The sequence below is a fragment of the Suncus etruscus genome, chromosome 6, assembly GCF_024139225.1.
Source record: "Suncus etruscus isolate mSunEtr1 chromosome 6, mSunEtr1.pri.cur, whole genome shotgun sequence".
Taxonomy (NCBI): domain Eukaryota; kingdom Metazoa; phylum Chordata; class Mammalia; order Eulipotyphla; family Soricidae; genus Suncus; species Suncus etruscus.
The window spans coordinates 38,070,773-38,089,269 of record NC_064853.1 but is presented as its reverse complement, the minus strand read 5'-3'; the positions used below and the strand labels follow the sequence as shown (position 1 = coordinate 38,089,269).

General features: G+C 49.4%; 1 protein-coding gene and 2 non-coding genes across 5 annotated transcripts; all 3 read right to left on the bottom strand.

Annotated features, from left to right (window-relative positions):
• Window positions 1-498: 498 nt before the first annotated feature.
• PABPC4 (poly(A) binding protein cytoplasmic 4) lies at window positions 499-16,381 on the bottom strand. 3 transcript variants are annotated; one of them, XM_049774730.1, is made up of 16 exons: window positions 16,132-16,381; window positions 12,500-12,693; window positions 11,185-11,300; window positions 9,911-10,050; window positions 9,456-9,550; window positions 8,694-8,831; window positions 7,368-7,463; window positions 4,847-5,119; window positions 3,923-4,010; window positions 3,661-3,780; window positions 3,092-3,178; window positions 2,874-3,001; window positions 1,863-1,956; window positions 1,494-1,624; window positions 1,231-1,335; window positions 499-796 (listed from the first exon to the last, which is right to left on the bottom strand). In XM_049774730.1, the coding sequence occupies exons 1-15, from the start codon at window positions 16,322-16,324 to the stop codon at window positions 1,246-1,248; spliced, it is 1,983 nt and encodes a 660-aa protein (XP_049630687.1). In that variant the 5' UTR covers window positions 16,325-16,381; the 3' UTR covers window positions 499-796; window positions 1,231-1,245. The 3 variants fall into 3 exon arrangements, with proteins under 3 accessions (XP_049630687.1, XP_049630688.1, XP_049630689.1); XM_049774731.1 differs by having other exon boundaries at window positions 3,709-3,780; XM_049774732.1 differs by lacking the exon at window positions 3,092-3,178 and having other exon boundaries at window positions 16,132-16,378.
• On the bottom strand, window positions 7,025-7,156 carry LOC126012519 (small nucleolar RNA SNORA55). Its single transcript, XR_007496977.1, has one exon. It is a non-coding gene; the product is annotated as a small nucleolar RNA SNORA55 (small nucleolar RNA).
• Window positions 11,626-11,729, bottom strand: LOC126013060 (U6 spliceosomal RNA). Its single transcript, XR_007497394.1, has one exon. It is a non-coding gene; the product is annotated as a U6 spliceosomal RNA (small nuclear RNA).
• Window positions 16,382-18,497: the final 2,116 nt, after the last annotated feature.

Genomic DNA, 18,497 nt, shown 5'->3' with positions numbered 1-18,497 from the left:
AGATCATGTCGTCTATTCCAAGAGGTAGAAGGAGTCGTGTCTTCTCTGTTGGCACTTTCTGGAAACCACCGACCTTCTGAATGCAAGGCACATGCCTTACCTCCACGCTATCTCTCCGGCCCCCCATGTACCAATCTTACCCTTCCCCATGTTCCTGTGCCAGGTCCAAGATCCACTCAAAACTGATTGCTGGGGCCTAGAGACAGTACAGCAGGCAGAGTGCTTGCCTTACATGCAGCTGACCTGGAATCAATCTTGGCATCCCATATACTCCCTTGGGTACCACCAGGATTAATTCCTGAGCACAGGGCCAGGAGTTACCCCCCCTCCCCAAGATCTTTCCAAAATAAATGCAATAGTGATGCTACCTTCTAGACTCAAATGACTACAAAATATCAGATAAGGAGAATTTCTACTAATCTTGACTCTTACACTCTAAAATGAGCAGACCTGGAATTTATACAAACTGTGTAAATTAAAGTTTTTAAACAGAAGCAGTTCTATGGAGGTTTTTCTTCTTTATTGAGAAACTTAAGACTTGGTTACATCAAATAAAACCAATCTCTGGGGGGAGAACTCAAAACCCACAATAGAAAAAAAAGTTAACACTATCTGGGTCAGAACAGAACCCAGAAAATATATTCTTTTAATTGAAAAATTCTAGGCGCTTCATATTTGACCTTTTGATACAAAATGACCTATTAAATTTGTGATTGTGGTTCTTGGTGTTGAGGTCCATAGGACGAGCTTCAAACCTTGAGCTGAATTCTGTGAGGGGTTATTTGGCTTTTGGATGCTGCAAAGAAAAACACCAACATAACACATAAGCAAAATAACTTCAGAATCACTGCAATCCTTGGCAGACACTAGGACTTGACCTTAAAAACCAACTCCTTATGGCTCATGTCTACTGGAAGGACCCATGTCACTAGTCAGATGTGCCTGTGCCTTCCACATTGACACTTGGGGTCTCCTAGGTATTTAGCTAACCAGTGGCTGCAGAGCAGCCAGGAGACTTTTAGGGACTAAGAATTTTCGCATGTCCTTGGTCACCAGGTCAGACCAACAAGGTGATTCTTGAGACAAGAACCAGCTGCTCTTCATGAGGAAAACTGTTGCTGGCACCTGAAAACTCATTCCTCATGATCTTTTCTCCAGATAAGCTCACCCAGCTGACAAAAGCCCACCTGGCAGCCCCTAATCTTTTAGGAAAGCAGAAATGACACATACGTTGTTTTCCTGGGTCTAGGAGGTAGCAGCAGCCACAGTGCCCACCTTCTGGGCAGCTTCTTTCTTGGCATGATGGGCCTGTAGAACGGCCACAGCTTCATCCACCTGTGGGATGCGGATATCAGTGATCTCTGAGGAGAGTGTGTCCTCTCTAACCTTCAGGGTGGCGGGAAATTCTTGCAGCTGACCATATCCCCAAATGGAAGAGGGTCAAAGGGACTGCAGACATTTTGAGTGGAAGTGGGGGGCTGGGAGTAGCTCACCTTGGACCGGAGAGACTCGGGCGACTCCAGCATGTGCAGCAGCTCCGAGTTGTCGATCTCCAGCAGCATGCCTGTGATTTTGCCCGCCAGGTTTGAGTGCATCGTCTGGATGAGCGGGAACAGACGTTCTCCTGGAAGATATTTGTTGGTTCAATACCAGGTGAGGGCTGGGTGCTTTACAAGCTGAGCCCAGGCTCTGCGTGCACCACAGTTCCCACCAGGAATGATTTCCAAAGTATCACATTGGAAGCATTGTGAAGCGTGGTGCCTGAAACAAAAAGACCCAGAAACACCCTGAGAATGAATTGATGGGTCTAAGGGAACCACAGGCTCTAGCCCCCAACTAAAGAAGGGAACAGGTCCACTCACCCAGCATCTGCTTCTGCTCCTGGGGAGGCGCTGCTGCCAACATGGAGGCTGTGAGGGGCTCCTGGCCTTGCACGTGCACCGCGGGCTGGGGCGCCTGGGGGCCAGGAGAGATGGCAGTCAGCACAGCCAAGAGACCAATTGACCCCTCAGTCTCTGAAGGGTGCCCAGGCTGCTCAGAAAATCCTGGGCTCAGGGAAGAAGGCAGGGAGAGGCAGAGTGGTGTGGACCCAAGAATACAACCAGCTACATGAGCAATGACTCGCTATGACGAGGGAAGGAGAATGTAGGGAAAGAGAGGTCTGATGAGGGACTGACAGAAATGAGGTGAGGCTCAGGTTTATCATGGAAATCCACAGGAGGTAAGGCAACAAGAACCTAAAGTCTTTCTAACCAGTGCAGGTGGGGAACAGGAGGCCGCCGTAGAGCCTCCTCTTGAAAATTAAGTTCTACTTTCAGATGAGAAAGGAATTTTAGGCTGTGATTATCACACTGCTTTCATTATGCTACACACCACCATCTTGTACCAAAAGCTTGAGGACTGTGAGCAGCGCCAGAGCCAGCCTCAGGAAGGCAAACACTTCACACAGCAGCAAGTCCTAGGAAATCTCCAGTGGACCAGCACAAGGCCGAGGAGACAGCAGATCAGGATCCTGCAGGCCAAGTATGGCTCCTCCACAGCCAACAGCTGAGTATGGCAATAAGCTCGCTGCCTCCTAGCTTGCCTGAGGAAGTGGGGACACGGCTCCAAAGATCACAGGTTCCAGCCAAGAAACTGGAAAACTGGCTCCAACTCCCCCAACACACCCTAAAACTGCAGTTATCTGCAAAGTAAATTAATATCTTTCCTACCATCACTGACTGCATAGCACAGCTGGCAACTGGAAAGTGAGAGCCAAGTGAGCGGTGGGTGGGAGGAAACAGGACCGGCTCTGCCTTCCTTGGAAGAGCCTCCTGCAGGGTACTGTCTCCAAAGGACTGGCAACACAGAGCAGGACCCTAACACCTGCTCACCTGCAAAGGCTGCAAGGCAGGGTGGGGGCTGCGGACGCTGGAGGCATATTTGTATGGTGTTACAGCTCGAGGGGCAGTAGCAGCTACAGCAGCACGAGGGGCTAAGTTCTGCACAGCTGTGGGGACGCCTTGGAAAAAGAAGAGAGAGTTTAAAGCCCATCAGCCTGGGCAAAGACCCATCAATTCCCTCTTTCCCCATTCTGTGCGTCCAATACCACCTCCAGACTGGCAGCTGTCAGTCAGCCCTTGCTGGGCGGCACCAGCCCCACCAAAGTCCATAGCCAAGCGGTCCGGGCACTCAGACCCTACAACAGACCAGCAAATGCACATCAGTGTTGGCAGCAGAGGTCCAACTGGTCACGTCCCACGGAAGAAGAAATTCCAAAGCATGTTCACGCAACACATAACACACAGGGCCACTATTGTTATTTTCGAGAAAGTGCCAATAGAGAAGACACGACTCCTTCCACCTCTCGGAATAGAGGACATGATCTTAGAAAGTTCCCCAGGATCTCCGACCGTAATCAGGAGATCACCTGTCTAACAAATTTCTACAGTTAACCTATTTCGTGAGTCACTAATTTTGAGCAAAGCACCTCAGCATGTCACCAACACTTCTAGGACTCACCGCTGCTTCTCTGCACCTTCATACCTCTCTACACGCACAGCTAAGACTGAAGCGCCAAGACTAAAGAACAAGCGCACAGCAAGCTGATCAGCGCTGGGCAGGCCTAGACATCATCCTGACCATTCCCTGAGTCATGTTTCTCAAGGCCATTTTGCTCACCGACTCTCTGAGCGGTAGTAGGGAGGCCACGAGAGGCCGGAGCATTACCAGTTGGAGCCAGGTGGCGAAGAGTTGGACGAGGCCCAGACTGGCGTATAGCACTTGGCATGCCTTGGAAGCCTGGTGAATAGACAAAAACCAAAAGTCACTGACAAGGAACGTGGACCATTCATAGGCTGTGCCTCAGAGCAGGAAAGACAGGAGAGACCATGCAGGCCCATCTACCCTGGGCCAACAGAAGTTGTAACTCCCTATCACCTACCTTGAGGTCTCCCACCTTGCTGCCAGCGTGGATTAGGCCTCATCTGTGCCAGCTGGTTAGGTGTGTAATACGGAGGTCTTCCCTGAGCCTGAGGGGAGAACACAAAAGCCCTTTCAACATTTTAAGGATCTGAACCCACACTAGAGAAGTCGCTCACCTTATATTGGACTCAAGATTCACTGTTCAAAAGCTAAAGAGGCAGAGAGGCTAGCTAGTTAATGCCGATCTGTTTCCTTCTGTTCAGCAGTGCTGAGTGTAGGGCTTCACACTTTCCCTCCAAGCTCAGCTAATGAAGACCCTTTTATTTTTTTGGGTTTAGCCCACCCTGGTTGGGCTTCAGGGACTATTCATGGCTATGTTCAAGGGACCATATATGGTGGTGTTGGGGAATTGAATCAAGGTCATGGCGTCCCATATAGTCCCCCCAAGCCAGGGGCAATTTCTGAGTGCTTAGCCAGGAGTAACCCCTGAGCATCAAACTCAGTGTTTGAGTGTGGCCCAAAAAAAACAAAAACAAAAAAAAGATTATTTTGGGGGTGATAGGGTTGGGCCATATTCAGTTATACACAGGGCAGGTGATTGAACCTGGGTCAGCCGCCTGTGCAAGTAACTTACCTGTTGTGCTCTTTCCACTACTCTAATGGAATTTTTTTTTTAAATTTTTTGGTTTGGGGACCACACCCAGAGATACTCAGGGGACCACATGGGATTTCAGAGATTGAGCCCGAGTTGGCGACATGTAAGCTGAATATTCTTCCTGCTGTGCTAGCAAAGGATTCTAATTCTACCGCTGCCTGTTCTTCCTCATTTTCACTTGCGACACTCTGTCATCCTAGCCCCAGCCCTCCAATATCCTACAACGCCCCCTCAGAGTAGCTATTAGCAGGCAAGTCCCACAGGGCCCAGAGTGTCCAGCAAACTTACCTGTGGAACAGCTGGCACAAAGTAGCCCCCAGCTGCAGGCTGGAACTGGTTTAAGATGGCATTGGCAGGGAGTGCTCTCATGCCGGCCACTCGCTGCATGTACTGGTTGGTCAGGTGAGCCTTTCGCTCCTCCTTCCTCTGGGCCAGCGCAACATACAGGGGCTTAGAGCCCACGATACGGCCATTCATCTCAGTGACTGCTTTGGTTGCCTCTTCAGGAGAGGAGAAGCAGACAAAGCCAAATCCTTTGCTTCTCCCATCCTCCAGCATTACCTGGAAAACAAATGCGAGTGTTGTGAGCCAGGAAACTTGGGTTCCAAGTATTTGTTAGCTACATCTAAATCAGGGGCTCTCAGCCCGGTTCCAAATCAATTAGTTACAAGCCAGGAGCAGAACGGGATGTTTTCTTGTTGCAGAACCCAGTGACCCTAACAATACATGGACATGGCTAAAGGGTAAACCAGGAGGACCCTAGAGAGGACAGCTGGAAGGTCCGCAAAGAGCTAGAAAGAATCAAGTGTTATTTGTAGCACTTATCTGCCTGAGAACTTGACACATACAACTTTTTTGTAGAACCTGATTTTGAAATAAGGAGATATACACGTCCTAACACTTCCACCATTAAAGAACTGGAACTCCAGAAAATGACCAGCTGGGAGAGAAGCATCGTCATCCCAGTTCCAGCATTTAGGTAGGACAACCTGAACTAGCACTGCTGCTGGCTGCACTTAACAGCCATACTTAAAAGACACAGACGACATCTCCATGTCCATGTTCACTGCAGCACTGTTCTCTGGAAACAAACTAAGTGTCTATGACCAGATCAAGAAGCTATGGCACATGTACAATGGACAACTACTCAGCTGTAAGAAGAGATGAGATTTTTTGCTATGTGGATGGAACAGGAGAGCAGAGTGCTGAGGACAATCAGAGAGACAGACACAGAATCGAGCTTTTTCATGTACTGGACATAAAATAGCAGAGAAGGGCAATAACAAATGCCCAAAGGTATAACAGAAATGATATTCCTACTGATATTTAGTAGGAAGCCACTGCAGTTAGGGGGGAAAAGGAGATGGCATATAACTGGGGAGGCACGGAAACACTGTGACAATGGTGGAGGGAAGCAGGCACTGTAGGGAGGGATTGCTATGTATGAAACCGTGTCACTAACAGTATTGTAAACTGTGGTGCCTAAAAGTTCATCTTCTAGAAGCCTGAAATCTAAAAACAAAACCAATAGTCCTTAGCCCACCCTACCTCCCACGCACTTAGCAGCTCTGGTGCTGGGAATATGGTGATTGGTACTGTGCTGTCTTGCTCACTGCCTTGAGAGCTTCCTCCTGAAGCAGAAGATGCAGTAAACCGGCTTCCAACTCACAGTCCTCACCAATGTAATGGGAGTCATAAGGGAGATGTGGCAGAAGAACATGACTTTAAGTGGGTAGGATGCTTATGCAACTGATCTAGCCAGGATCCATGGCATCCCATATGATCCCCAGAGCACCGCCAGGAGGGATTCCTGAGGGTAGAGCTAAGAGTAACCTCTGAGCATGGCTAGATATAATTCAAAAACTAAAACAACAACAACAACAAAAAAAACAACAAAAACACAACCCATCCTGTGACCCACAAATGGTGTCCATGAAACTCCATGATGTGGTCTGGTTCACTGGCTTTTCTCGCCAAGCATCAGCCTACTAAAAAGCCAGGAGGTGCCTCCCTGTAGGAATGAAGGGGAACTGCGGGAAGGGGAAGGGGTAAGAAGTGATGGCCCCACATAAGAGAGCTTATCTGCCACACCATGGCATCAGTTCTTCCCCCATCACCTATAGGGCAGGCCCAGGAGCCATGTGTGCATGAGGGATGGCCCCACGCTTGCATCAAATACCATCAGTGACCATCATAATGCCAAGTGCCAAAAACACACAGTTCACCCTCCCCATGTAAGCAGTGTTCTTTTGTTCAAGGTCTCAAATTCTTTATCTTCAGAACGGGGTACAAATGTACCTTAATTCTGTTGATATGATTAGCAGAAATCAAGCAAATGACGCACGTTGTGTCCATGGAAAAACAAACCTTCTGTTCTTTTCCCTTACATGACCGGGGACGATCCCTATGCTCCTCTCTTCCCCCCTGCCTCAATCCTCAGAACACCTCTCTCTGTGTTCAAGGACAAAGTGTGGCAGAGTTGTAGAGACAGGCCCCAAGGCAAAATGGAAACCCGTCTGGATTTCCTCTGCTTGTACTGTTGCACCATCTGTCCCCACGCCGGCATGAAGTGGCAAGGAATGGGAAAGATTTAGGTGCTCTGGGAAGATTGGGTCAGACACAGAAGGATGTGCCTGGAGCACTCATTCAGATGGTTAATTAGTTGAGAGACAGGAGGAGGTACCCCTCTCAGAAAGAGCTGACACAGACACAAACCAGATAGAGTCCATCCCACAATGCAGCAAAGCCCCCACACCCTTCAACTAAACACTTTTATTGCTTTCAACCCCCAGGTCTTTGCAGAAAATACCTTTGCACTGGTGATGGATCCAAAAGGAGAAAATTCTTTCCTTAGCTTTTCATCATCGATGGTGTCATCCAAGTTCTTAATATATAGATTGACCCCCTGAAAGATAAGGATTGCTGTTAATTACACATTTATGCTTCATTTGTTACCTAAAAACAGGGAATCTCAAAATATAAGTACAGACCACCAACATCTTGACTCGCAAGAAAAGCAAATACTCAATTAAACCTCAGGCCTCAATAAACCTGATGCTAATGAATCAGAAAAGCTCAGCAGATATTCCTGATGCAGGCTCCAGGTCGGGAACTAATTGCTCTAAGCTCTGAGAGCATCAACCCAGGTTAGACATCCTCTCCCATCAGCTACCTGGGCAGAACCACTGGTTCAGTGGCACATTCTCCTCCCTCTGTTCTAAGCTCAAGATTACCTCATAATATGGATGTCAAAGGAAATCAGAACACCAATAGAGATTTCCAGAATAGTCTCCGAGTAAGCCTCTCCCACTCTTATTTCTTTTGTCTAAGGACTGACTGCACCCTGGGGTACTGGGAAGAGCAGTGTGTAGAGTGAGCAGCCCTACAGTATAGCACTGGGATTTGAACCAGGATCATACACCACCGCAGCCAGCCTCTATTTCTTTTTTTTCTCTCTCTTTTTTTTTTTTGGGATGTGGGGGGGGCACACCCCAACGGCGCTCTGGGGTTACTCCTGGCTCTGCGTTCAGAAATTACTCCTGGCGGGCACGGGGGACCATTTGGGTTGCCGGGATTTGAACCACTGTTGGTCCTGAATCGACTGAGTGCCAGGCAAACGCCCTATCGATGTGCTATCTCTCCGGCTCCTCTCCAGCCCCTATTTCTATGACTGTTACAATCTGACAGTCTAGAGTAGCAACTCCAAGAAAGCCTATTAAACTTTTTGTTTATTATTGGGGCCAGAGAGATAGCGTGAAGGTAAGGCCTTGCATGCAGAAGAATGGTGGTTCGAATCCCGGCATCCCATATGGTCCCCCCGAGTCTGCCAGGAACGATTTCTGAGCGTAGAGCCCTGAGCGCTGCGCTGCCAGGTGTGACCCTCCCAAAAAAAAAACCCCAAAAAACAAACACACACACACACCTTTTTGTTATTGAGCTATCTATCCAGTGGTGCTCCCAACAGTGCTGGGGACCAACTAGTATTAGGAATCAAGGCCAGAACTTATGCATGAAGCCACACTCAAGTGCTCTGTGCTAACACCTGGCTCAAACCTGTTAAATAAACTTCAGGGCACTTTACATATATTAAGAAAGAAAACTTTGGAACAGGTTCTGTAAAAAAACCACTTCTCACCTGGTATCGACTAATTCTCTCTTGTTTCAGCTGTTCAAATTTTCTTTTTAACTCAGCCTGCCGTTCAACTTTCTTTTGTGCACGGCCTACAAATATGACTTTGCCACTGATTTCTTTTCCGTTCATCTCTTCCACCGCCTAAAGAGGAAAATACACATCTTGAAACCAAGGTGCAGAAGCAGGGGCCTTGATCTGGAAGTCTCTAAGTCCCAACAAATAATCTGAAAAAGCTGTCCTAGATGGGTTAAAAACTAATTTCATCTTGTCTCTACTAAGCAGATCCAAAACTACAAATTTGTTCATCAGTAAAATAGGAATGATGCTTCAATGGGTCATAGGTCCAGACAACACAGAGGGCAGACAGAAGTACAGTGGGGTTACGTTTAAACATGATGGGCATGAACTTAGGTTGAGACCTGACTATCACTAAACCGCTCAGGTTCTTGTAAACAATTAGAGTTAAAGATGCTGAGGAACAGCACAAGGAGCTGCTTCACTGTCCCGTCAGCAATCCACGGGCCTTAGTTACTTCTGAATGAGAACCAACATCTGACCTGCTCTTTCAATCTACAGGGCTGAGTAAACAAAGGTGGCAGTTATGTGCCACACGCTATGAAAATGGGAGCCTGGGGACACGGGCAGAGTGTGGAAATGTGCACAGCCCAGACAGCTCCAGGCCTGCTCCACTTTGGCTGGTAAGGCCTTGCCCATGCTTGGGGTCCACTGCCTAGCGATCGTTCCCGACCCTCGTGGTACTCTCACCTTATTGGCATCCTCGTGTTTTTCGTAACTCACAAAGCCAAAGCCTTTGGATTTCCCACTGGGATCTCTCATCACCTTGACACTTAGGGTCTTACCTATTACCAAAGGACAGAACTATTAGTAACACCATCTCCAACACAGCTCAGGAGGAAGACTGCCTCAAAGAGCTCATTGGAAGGAAACTCTTGCTTGTGGACCCACATGGACTCTCTCTTAAGAAAGAGGCACCACAGATCTGGGCTTCTAAATCTGACCATGTTACTGAATGGCCGGGGGCATGGGACAAGGCAGGCAAAGCCAAGCCCTATGACTGGTGTCTAGTCCTACCTGCCCTGTGACCTTTACCACGCCAACTATTCTACTTCCACATATAGGTGTCCTGTCTTTCAAACAGGTTAGCTGTAGATCTGGTAAACAGGGGACGTGGACAAGTGGGGCAAAGGACCCCAACTTACCAAACTGGCTGAATAGCTCTTTCAGACTTTCATCATCCACCTCTTCCCCAAAGTTCTTGATATAAACGTTGGTGAATTCCTTGGCCTTGGCACCAAGCTCTGCTTCACGCTCTTTTCGAGATTTAAATCTGCCTACAAACCTAAAAGGAAACCATAAACTAGAATCAGTGGAAAAGACTTTTATTTTCAAGGCCCAAAGGCACACGGGTTAAAGGCTGACAGGAGAGGTTATAATCCAGTGTCCCCCTCCATCCCCCAGAAAGCAAGTTCAGAGACTCCCGGAGAGAGGGAAGCAGGACTGTGGTGACGGCCCAGGGCTCCTACCACATCACACTGCCTTCGGGAGAAGCCTGGTGACCAAGTGCTAAAACGTCCATTTCTGTGCATCTATGTAAAGCACAGAAAAGGTCTGGAAGGACACAAACCACACTGTTAACAGTAGTTAACCCTAGCAGTGAGACCTGGAGTTGACCAGGAGATGCGATGCCTTTTCCCCTTTGCTCAATGTGGTGCAACTCACATATGGCACAAGTTTACTTGAAAGCTTCTCATTCCGTCCTAGTGAACCCCGAGGGAATTGACCTTGGGGCGTGCACACAGCATCAGTGCACACCCCCTGATCTGGTCATTGGCCAAGGACAGAAATTATTTCCTCCGGTTATAGCTAAGACGTACTGTCCTTTTCCCTTCCCACTCAGCTCTAAGGTCCTCCCTCCCTCCTTTCTCCATGCTGCACTGGGAACACCTGCTAGATATAACTGGTTATACTTCACTCTATTCAAACAGTGACTCTAGAGCCAGACTGTATTAGAAGGATCAAGTTAGTGAAGTGGAGACTTTAGATAATTTGGTACCATCAGCTACTGAGTGAGCCCGAGTCCTTAAGGTCCCAGGGGAAGCCATGGTCACACAGCTAGCATAGCTCCTGGTCAGTCCAGGGCCCTCTCCACTCTGCCGCTGGCCAGATCCCTGCTCAGAGTGGGTTAGAACTGCCTTGCAGCCAGCCCCAGTGTTGATGCTCACAAAACCCACAGAGGAATGCTTTTAAGGGAGGGGCGGCAGGCAGGCCATGGCCTGGGCAGAAAGCCCACCTTGGCGAGTCTAAAGGGCTGCCATGGCTCAGGCAGGGAGACTCACCAGCCCTGGAGTGGAGAGGTAGGAGCAGGCCACACTTGGGCCGAGAACCAGTAGCCGCCTTGTGTGTGCCAGTTAATACCGAGGTGGGGCCATGGCTGGCTCATGCGATGGCTGTCGCTCCAGACTGGGACACTCACACTTTGCGGTCATTGAGGAGCATGCCATTCATCTTCTCGATAGCCTTGTCGGCAGCCTCTTGGGTCTCGAAGTGGACAAAGGCATAACCCTTAGAGCCGTTCTCATCGCACACCACCTGTCGAAAAAAGGCGGGCAACTGCATCTGTGCCACCCTCTAAAGGCCCAGTACCGGCCTCATTATGCCCCATTTACAAAGGATATTCACATTCTATTCCAAATGTCTTTTCTCACTAATAGAAATATTTTTGTTTTTGTTTTTGGATCATACCCGGCGGCCCTCAGGGATTACTCCTAGCTCTGTGCTCAGAAATCACTCCTTGCAGGCTATGGGGACCATATGGGATGCCAGGATTCAAACCACCTTCCACTCTGGGTTGGCTGTGTGCAAGACAAACGCCCTACTGCTGTGCTATCTCTCTGGCCCCAATAAGTATATATTTTTAAATATGAAATGCTTCATGAATTTGTGTGTCATCCTTATGCAGGGGCCATGGTAATCTTCTCTGTATTGTTCCAATTTTAGTTTATGTGCTGAAGCGAGCACCAATAAATATTTTTTTAAAGGAGAATAGAGTGCTCAGTGGGCAGGGTGCACTATCTACTTGGCAACACATGGCCTGAGCACCACCAGGGTTGGCTCTGGAGTTCTAAGCACTGAACCACCCACCTGGCCTGGTTGACTTGGAGTGGCCTCTGGGCCTCCTTGAGCACACTTGGGTGGGACTAAAATAAAACCTTTACAAGATCAGAGAGATCTAAAATGGCTGGAGTACACAGAACACTAATAGTGTTCCCTGAGCCCTACCAGGTGTCAACCCACACCAGAAAGAACAAATTTAGGGTCAATAAGTAGCTCAGTGGTAGAGCATTTGCTCTGAAAGTTAGGCCCTGAGTATAAACCCCAACAGTTGCAGCTCCAAAAACATTAAAAACTTGGGAGCAAAACCAGTACCACAAAAAAGAGCCTAACAGAATTCCCAACCACCAACAGGACTTCATTCTAGCATTAAACCAAATTCATCAGTGCCTGAAGACCAGGCCCCCTCTACATACCCTCAGAAGAAATCTTTTCAATCTGTCAACAACTAAGAAACAGGAAGGATAGTTCAGGCAATCCAGGAAAGAATGAAACACTAAAGCACCTTACCAATTCTGCTAGGCTGAGCTGAGATTATCTACAGGAAACTTTTAGGTTTCGGAGCCATTTGGAGCATAATAATAATTATCCTAACTGCCCAATTCCAAGACAGTTTTCCATTTGCTACTTATTCTGATCTCAGGATTCAATGACCAATACGCTTTGTCAACATTTACCTTGCAGGACAGAATGTTTCCAAAAGCAGAGAAAGTATCATAAAGTGCCTTGTTATCTATAGATTTGTCCAGGTTCTTAATGAAGACATTTCCCACGCCGGACTTCCTCAAAGAGGGATCCCTCTGAGACCACATGATACGAATTGGCTTCCCTTTAATCACATCGAAGTTCATGGTATCCAAGGCCCGTTCAGCTGCAAAATAGAAGTGTTTCACTCAGGGAAATGAAATGTCAACTAGTTTGAAACTACCACTCTCCCAGAACCTTAGGATTTTTCAAGTAATCGCTTCATCCTGGGGGGAAAAGCAGCTACTAATGGGGCCTGAGTGATGATGCAGTAGACAGAGCATTTTGCTTTGCTAACGGCCCACTCAGGTTGGATCCCCAACATCCCATATGGTTCCATGAGCCTACCAGGGTAACCCCTGGGTGCGGCCGGGTATGGCCATAAAAACAAACGAAAAAGCTACTAAAAGTAAAGGGTTCTTATCCCTCCAGTTCTTCTTCCCGCTGAATCTGTGGCCTCCCTGGAAAGGGAGTTAGGGAAGAAATTGTCTAAAACATCTCAGGGCACCAAGATGGAAGAATAATCTCCCACTGACTAAGCTTTATCACATTCTACAGTCTACCACCCACTGCAACTCAGAGCAGCAATTTCCCCATTTTATGTGACCTGATGCCACCACTAACAATTTTTCCCCTCAGATATCGCAAAGCTGTCAACTAACTCTCTTTTTGTTCTATTTGAGCGCTGAGTATAGAACTTCAAGGGACTTCCCAGGCAGGCAAGATACTATACAGGAGCTAAAATATTTTTGTCTTGCATGTACCTCCATGCAGCTGACCCCGGTTGAAATCCCTGAGCAAGAACAGGGATGATTCCTGAGCAGAGTTTGAAACAGCCCTGAGCACTCACTGCCAGGTTTGTCCAAAACCAAACCAAACCAAAACAACATCAAACAAACCAGCAACAAAGAAACAACCAAAAAAAACCTGACCTCCCACAGGCAAAACAGGCACTCAACCCTAAGCTGTCTCCTAGTCGATAATCCTTAAGAAAAATAAAACCTACAAGCAATTTTTAGAGAGCTTTGAAGCCACTGGCAAGTAATCAGGGATCACTCCTGGCAGGACTCAAGGGAACACATGGGGTGCTAATGATCTGAGCCAGCCATGTGCAAGACAAAACACCTTTCCTACTATGCTATCTTGTCAGCCCCTATAATAGCAACTTTTATGCGAATGTATTGATCAACTCCCAATTTCAGCCAGTTTCTTATATTTTCAATTTGCTTGTTTGGGTTTTTCTTGGCCACACCCAGTAACTCAGGGCTCCTGGAAGGCTTGGAATCAAACCTGGGTCCCTCCTGGGTTGGCCACATGCAAGGCAAAAGCACTACCACTGTGCTCTCTCCAGCCCCTATTTTCAACTTCTGAAACTAGAGTCACAAAAAGAAATGAGCTACCAAAATGCTAAGAACCTTAATGGTCACACATGTAAATATTTTGGGTATTATCAGGACAAAAATGATGAAAGCACCACCACCCAGGAAACACAGCTGGTTCACAGGTCTTAAATTGGGTACTTTCAGCCTTTGGGTTTTTTTTTTTGGGGGGGGGGGCGGCGCTACTCTTGGTGAGGCTCAGGCTTTGTGCTCTGAAATAGTAGAGTTTGGGGGACCATATGGGATGCGGGGGATCAAACCGCGTGGTTAGGTCCGTCCTAGGTGAGCAGAGTTGAGCAGAGTGCAAGGCAAATGTCCTACCGCTTGCCACCACTCCAGCCCAGCTTTTCTGAGTCCTAAAAGATTTCAGAACTCGAGAGCCTGAGAGAGAGCACTCAATAAGCTGAGAGCATGCTTGAGCACCTAAGCAGCACTAAGGTATCCCGAAACAAACAAGAAAAACAGGTTGAGAAGAAATTCCAGGCTTCAGAGAACATCACAGAATACCTCGAATCTGAACTGCTTGTCACCTGCACAAGAACACGTCAACGGAAGTGAGGACTGAGAACTGATGGCTACTTTTATGATTCATCACTTAAGTCTCCCTTCCAGGGAGGATCGGGCTTCCCCTTGTTCAAGACATCTCCCTTAAAATGGGGGGAAAATACCCTAATGCTGTCATTCCACAAGCTCCACTGGGCAGTAAGCAAGGGACTAATGCCTCCTCTCCCACCAGACTCAGGTCAGGACTGGTTCAGCAAAGAGCAGAGAAGGAGGGCAAATACCAAATGTGAAGAAGTCCAGGCAGGCCCAAGTGAGTTCACGGAGGGATACGGAAAACTCACAGCCTCTGGGACCCCAAACCGCGATTAAAGAGCAGTAAAGGAGCGTTTTCCACACAGTGCCTATTTCCAGATGATGGTGCAGAAGTTAAGTCGGACAAATCTGGCCATCACTATTTATAGCAGGGAGAGGTCCTGCAGAGGTATGCGCTGGCACACACACTGACCAACAGCTTCTGTTCCTGTCTCTAAGGGACAGGATTTTCGATCCCAAAAGTCAAGGCAGAGAAGTGGTAAAAACACTAGGTACCTTCGCCCCACCAAGTCTCACTCAGTTTCCTTCTTTGCGCCACAATAGCAAGCTCAGAACAGTGAACTGTCTCTCAACAAGTCCAATCCTCTGCTCTCAGTTGGGCAACTGACATTCTCTGCTTCACCAGTGGACAAAGTGGGGACAAAAATAGGGACCTAGAGGGCCTTTGCCACAGAATGGCTTGCTTCTCCCAGAAACGTCTTTACAGTTGTTTCTTTTAATCTGGAGTCACGTGTAGGCCCTGGTTAGGTTTCTGCTGGCCTTGCTCCTGCAGCATACCTCTCTCCAGGCTCTAAGCTCCAGTCACAGAGCCAAGCAATGCTCGGCCTCCACCCGGTCTATAGTTCCTTTCACTCTGGGAGTCCTGGAGTCTTCAGAGGGGTGTTAGTAAGACAAGTGAAAAGCACTCTTCTCGGGGAGAGAAAACTCCCACCAGGCCTGGTGCTTCCCTGGACCTACCTGGATACACTCAAGCTAAAAATACCAGGCAAGAAGCATAGTAGGGCACTGGGAAGTGCCAACACAAGACCCCATGCTGGCTTAATACAGCAGACTGTCCCCACTGTTTTCCTACTCAACCCTGAAAGACAGCTCTACCCAATCGGTCCACAACTAAACCAAACCAGCGAGACAGGTTGCCAGCAAAAAATCCTGCAGGAACCATATTTCAATCGCAGTGTGTGTGTGATAGGCCTGGAACCACCCCCTCAAGCTCATCATGCATGTCCAACTGATCAGGGTAAGGGTCCGAGAGGCCAGGCGCCTGGAGCAGGACCACGCAGTGGAATAACAGGGAGTTCCTTTTCCAGTCTCCTTGGGTGCCAGCCCCACTGCCACGACTGATTAGCCCAAGGTCACCGAGCGAGCAAGTGGGGGAGAGAGCCAAGATTCAAACTCAGGTTTATCTGCAGCCAGAAGCCCTGCGGCCACCTGCTTCCCTGGGGTGCTGTCTGAGTCCTGCCTTCCCCCCCAATACGATACAGCAGCTGCAGGAGAGGAGAGAAGGGGCGTGCCTCGAGGGGCCCCTTGGAAGGTTCTTCGGGGAACCGTGCAGAGGGAGAGGGGCCCCCCATCCAGAGCTCTTGACTCACCGTCAGCAGGCTGCTGGAAGTTGACGTAGGCATAGCCCAGGGAGCGGCGGGTGATCATGTCGCGGCAGACCCGGATAGACAGCACAGGCCCGGCAGGACTGAACTTTTCGTACAGCATGGCCTCCGTGACGTCCGAATGCAGGTCACCCACGTACAGGGAGGCCATGGGGTAGCTGCTGGCTGCAGCGTTCATCTCCCCAGCCCCCACGACCCCGAGCCCCGCCAGGAGGACTTCTTGAAGAGGGGGGACCGCACAGTTGACAAAAAAAATAAATAAATAAAAAAGAGAGGGGGGTGGGTTCTTCGCGGGCTCACAGGTGGCAGCTAAGAGGAGCAGAGAGAGAGAGAGAAAGAGAAAGGGGGCACTCAGGGACAACAACAAACAAGCTCGCAGGAGGCTGCGGAAGACCCGCAGACAAAAGAAAAAAAGCCTCTAGCTCTCCTTTCCTCCAAAACAATATGGCCCTCCCGGGGAGTTTGCGGATTTGGCCACAGCTGTCCCGGCCTGAGGAAGAAGACTCTCCCCCACCCCACTCCAAATTGCAGCGTGGGGGAAGGAAAGAGGGGAAAGGCTGGGTGTTGGGGGGGAAAGAATGCAGATAATGCAAAGAGCAATTCCCCCTTTAAAGAATGCAACTAAGCAAATGATAAGATAGCCCCTTTCAATGACATTTAAAAATAGAATCCGCAAGGTTGCACACCCCCCCCCCCCAATTTTGGATAAAGACAGGTGTGCAAGATTGCGAGGGTGCAAGATTGCAGCAAGGGTTTTGGGAAGCCAATATTGGTCGCAGCCGCCTGCCTCCCTCTGTCCTCCCTCCCCAAGGCCGGGCAGGCGAAGGGCAGCGCGGACACGTGGTGCGCCCAAGGGGAGCCGGGGGCGCCGGGGCCGGGGCCGGGCCGAGGGCGGCGGGCGGGCTTGGGGCTGCCACGCGGCGGGCGGCTCACCAAGCGCGGCGTCGTGCCCAGGTGCGGCGGTGGCAGAGGCTGCAGGCAGGCCGAAGACGAAGCACACTCGCCCTCGGTTGTGGCGAGCAAAAGCTTCGCTTTGCTTTTTCTTTTCTTTTTTTTCTCTTTTTTTTTTTTAGTTTAGCTTTTTTTTTTAATTTTTTTTTTCTTTTTTTATTTTTCCCCCCCCCTCAGGCTACTCAAGAGCCCTGAAGCAGCCTCAGCTGCGGCGACCCGGGGCGGAGAGAGCGGCCGGGGGGAGCCTCGGCTCCCTTTATACCCGCAAGCCCGCCTGCCCGCCCGCCCCCCCGGGCGCTGCTGGTCGAAGGGCGCCTGGGCGACCTGGGCGCAGTCGTGCCCGCCCACTCGGCCCCCGAGTGGAGGCCCGAGGCGGGGTGGCGGCGGAGAGCGGCCCGGCCGGGAAGGAGGGGAGTGGTGGTGGTGGGGGGGCGGACATGCGGCGCTACAGCGACCCCTGGCGCGCGGAGGACCGCTCTGTTGGGGCCCGCCACTGGACGCCCCCTCCTACACACACACCCCAACCTCCAGGGTTGACTAGTTTGTAAACTGCACCCCTCCCCTCAGTGGAACTTGGGGTGTCATTGAATTCTTTTCCCCTCGGATGATGTTTCTTTTTATTTTATTTTATTATTTTATTTTTGTGGTTTTTGGGCCACACCCGGCAGTGCTCAGGGGTTACTCCTGGCTCCAGGCTCAGAAATTGCTCCTGGCAGGCACGGGGGACCATATGGGACGCCGGGATTCGAACCGATGACCTTCTGCATGAAAGGCAAACGCCTTACCTCCATGCTATCCTATCTCTCCGGCCCCTTATTTTATTTTATTTTATTTTATTTTTTTTGGGTTTTGGGCCACACCCCGTGTTGCTCAGGGGTTACTCCTGGCTGTCTGCTCAGAAATAGCTCCTGGCAGGCATGGGGGACCATATGGGACACCAGGATTCAAACCAACCACCTTTGGTCCTGGATCGGCTGCTGGCAAGGCAAACGCCGCTGTGCTATCTCTCCGGGCCCTCTTATTTTATTTTTTAATTAAAAATTATTTATTTGGGGCCGGGCGGTGGCGCTCGAGGTAAGGTGCCTGCCTTACCTGCGCTAGCCTAGGAGACGGACCGCGGTTCGATCCCCCGGCGTCCCATATGGTCCCCCAAGCCAGGAGCGACTTCTGAGCGCATAGCCAGGAGTAACCCCTGAGCGTCACCGGGTGTGGCCCAAAAACCAAAAAAAAAATAAAAAAAAAAATTATTTATTTATTTATTTATTTATTTATTTATTTTGGTTTTTGGGTCACACCCGGCAGCCCTCAGGGGTTCCTCCTAGCTCTACACTCAGCAATAGCTCCTGGCAGGCTCAGGGGACCATATTGGATGCTGGGATTCGAACTATCACCCTTCTGCA

Coding starts and splice junctions, on each gene's coding strand:
- PABPC4 (XM_049774730.1), bottom strand. CDS start 16,324: ATGAACGCTGCAGCCAGCAGCTACCCCATGGCCTCCCTGTACGTGGGT. Junction 3,781..3,922: donor GCAAGGTGGGAGACCTCAAG/GTAGGTGATAGG, acceptor TCTATTCACCAG/GCTTCCAAGGCATGCCAAGT. Junction 1,625..1,862: donor GGAGCAGAAGCAGATGCTGG/GTGAGTGGACCT, acceptor AATATCTTCCAG/GAGAACGTCTGTTCCCGCTC.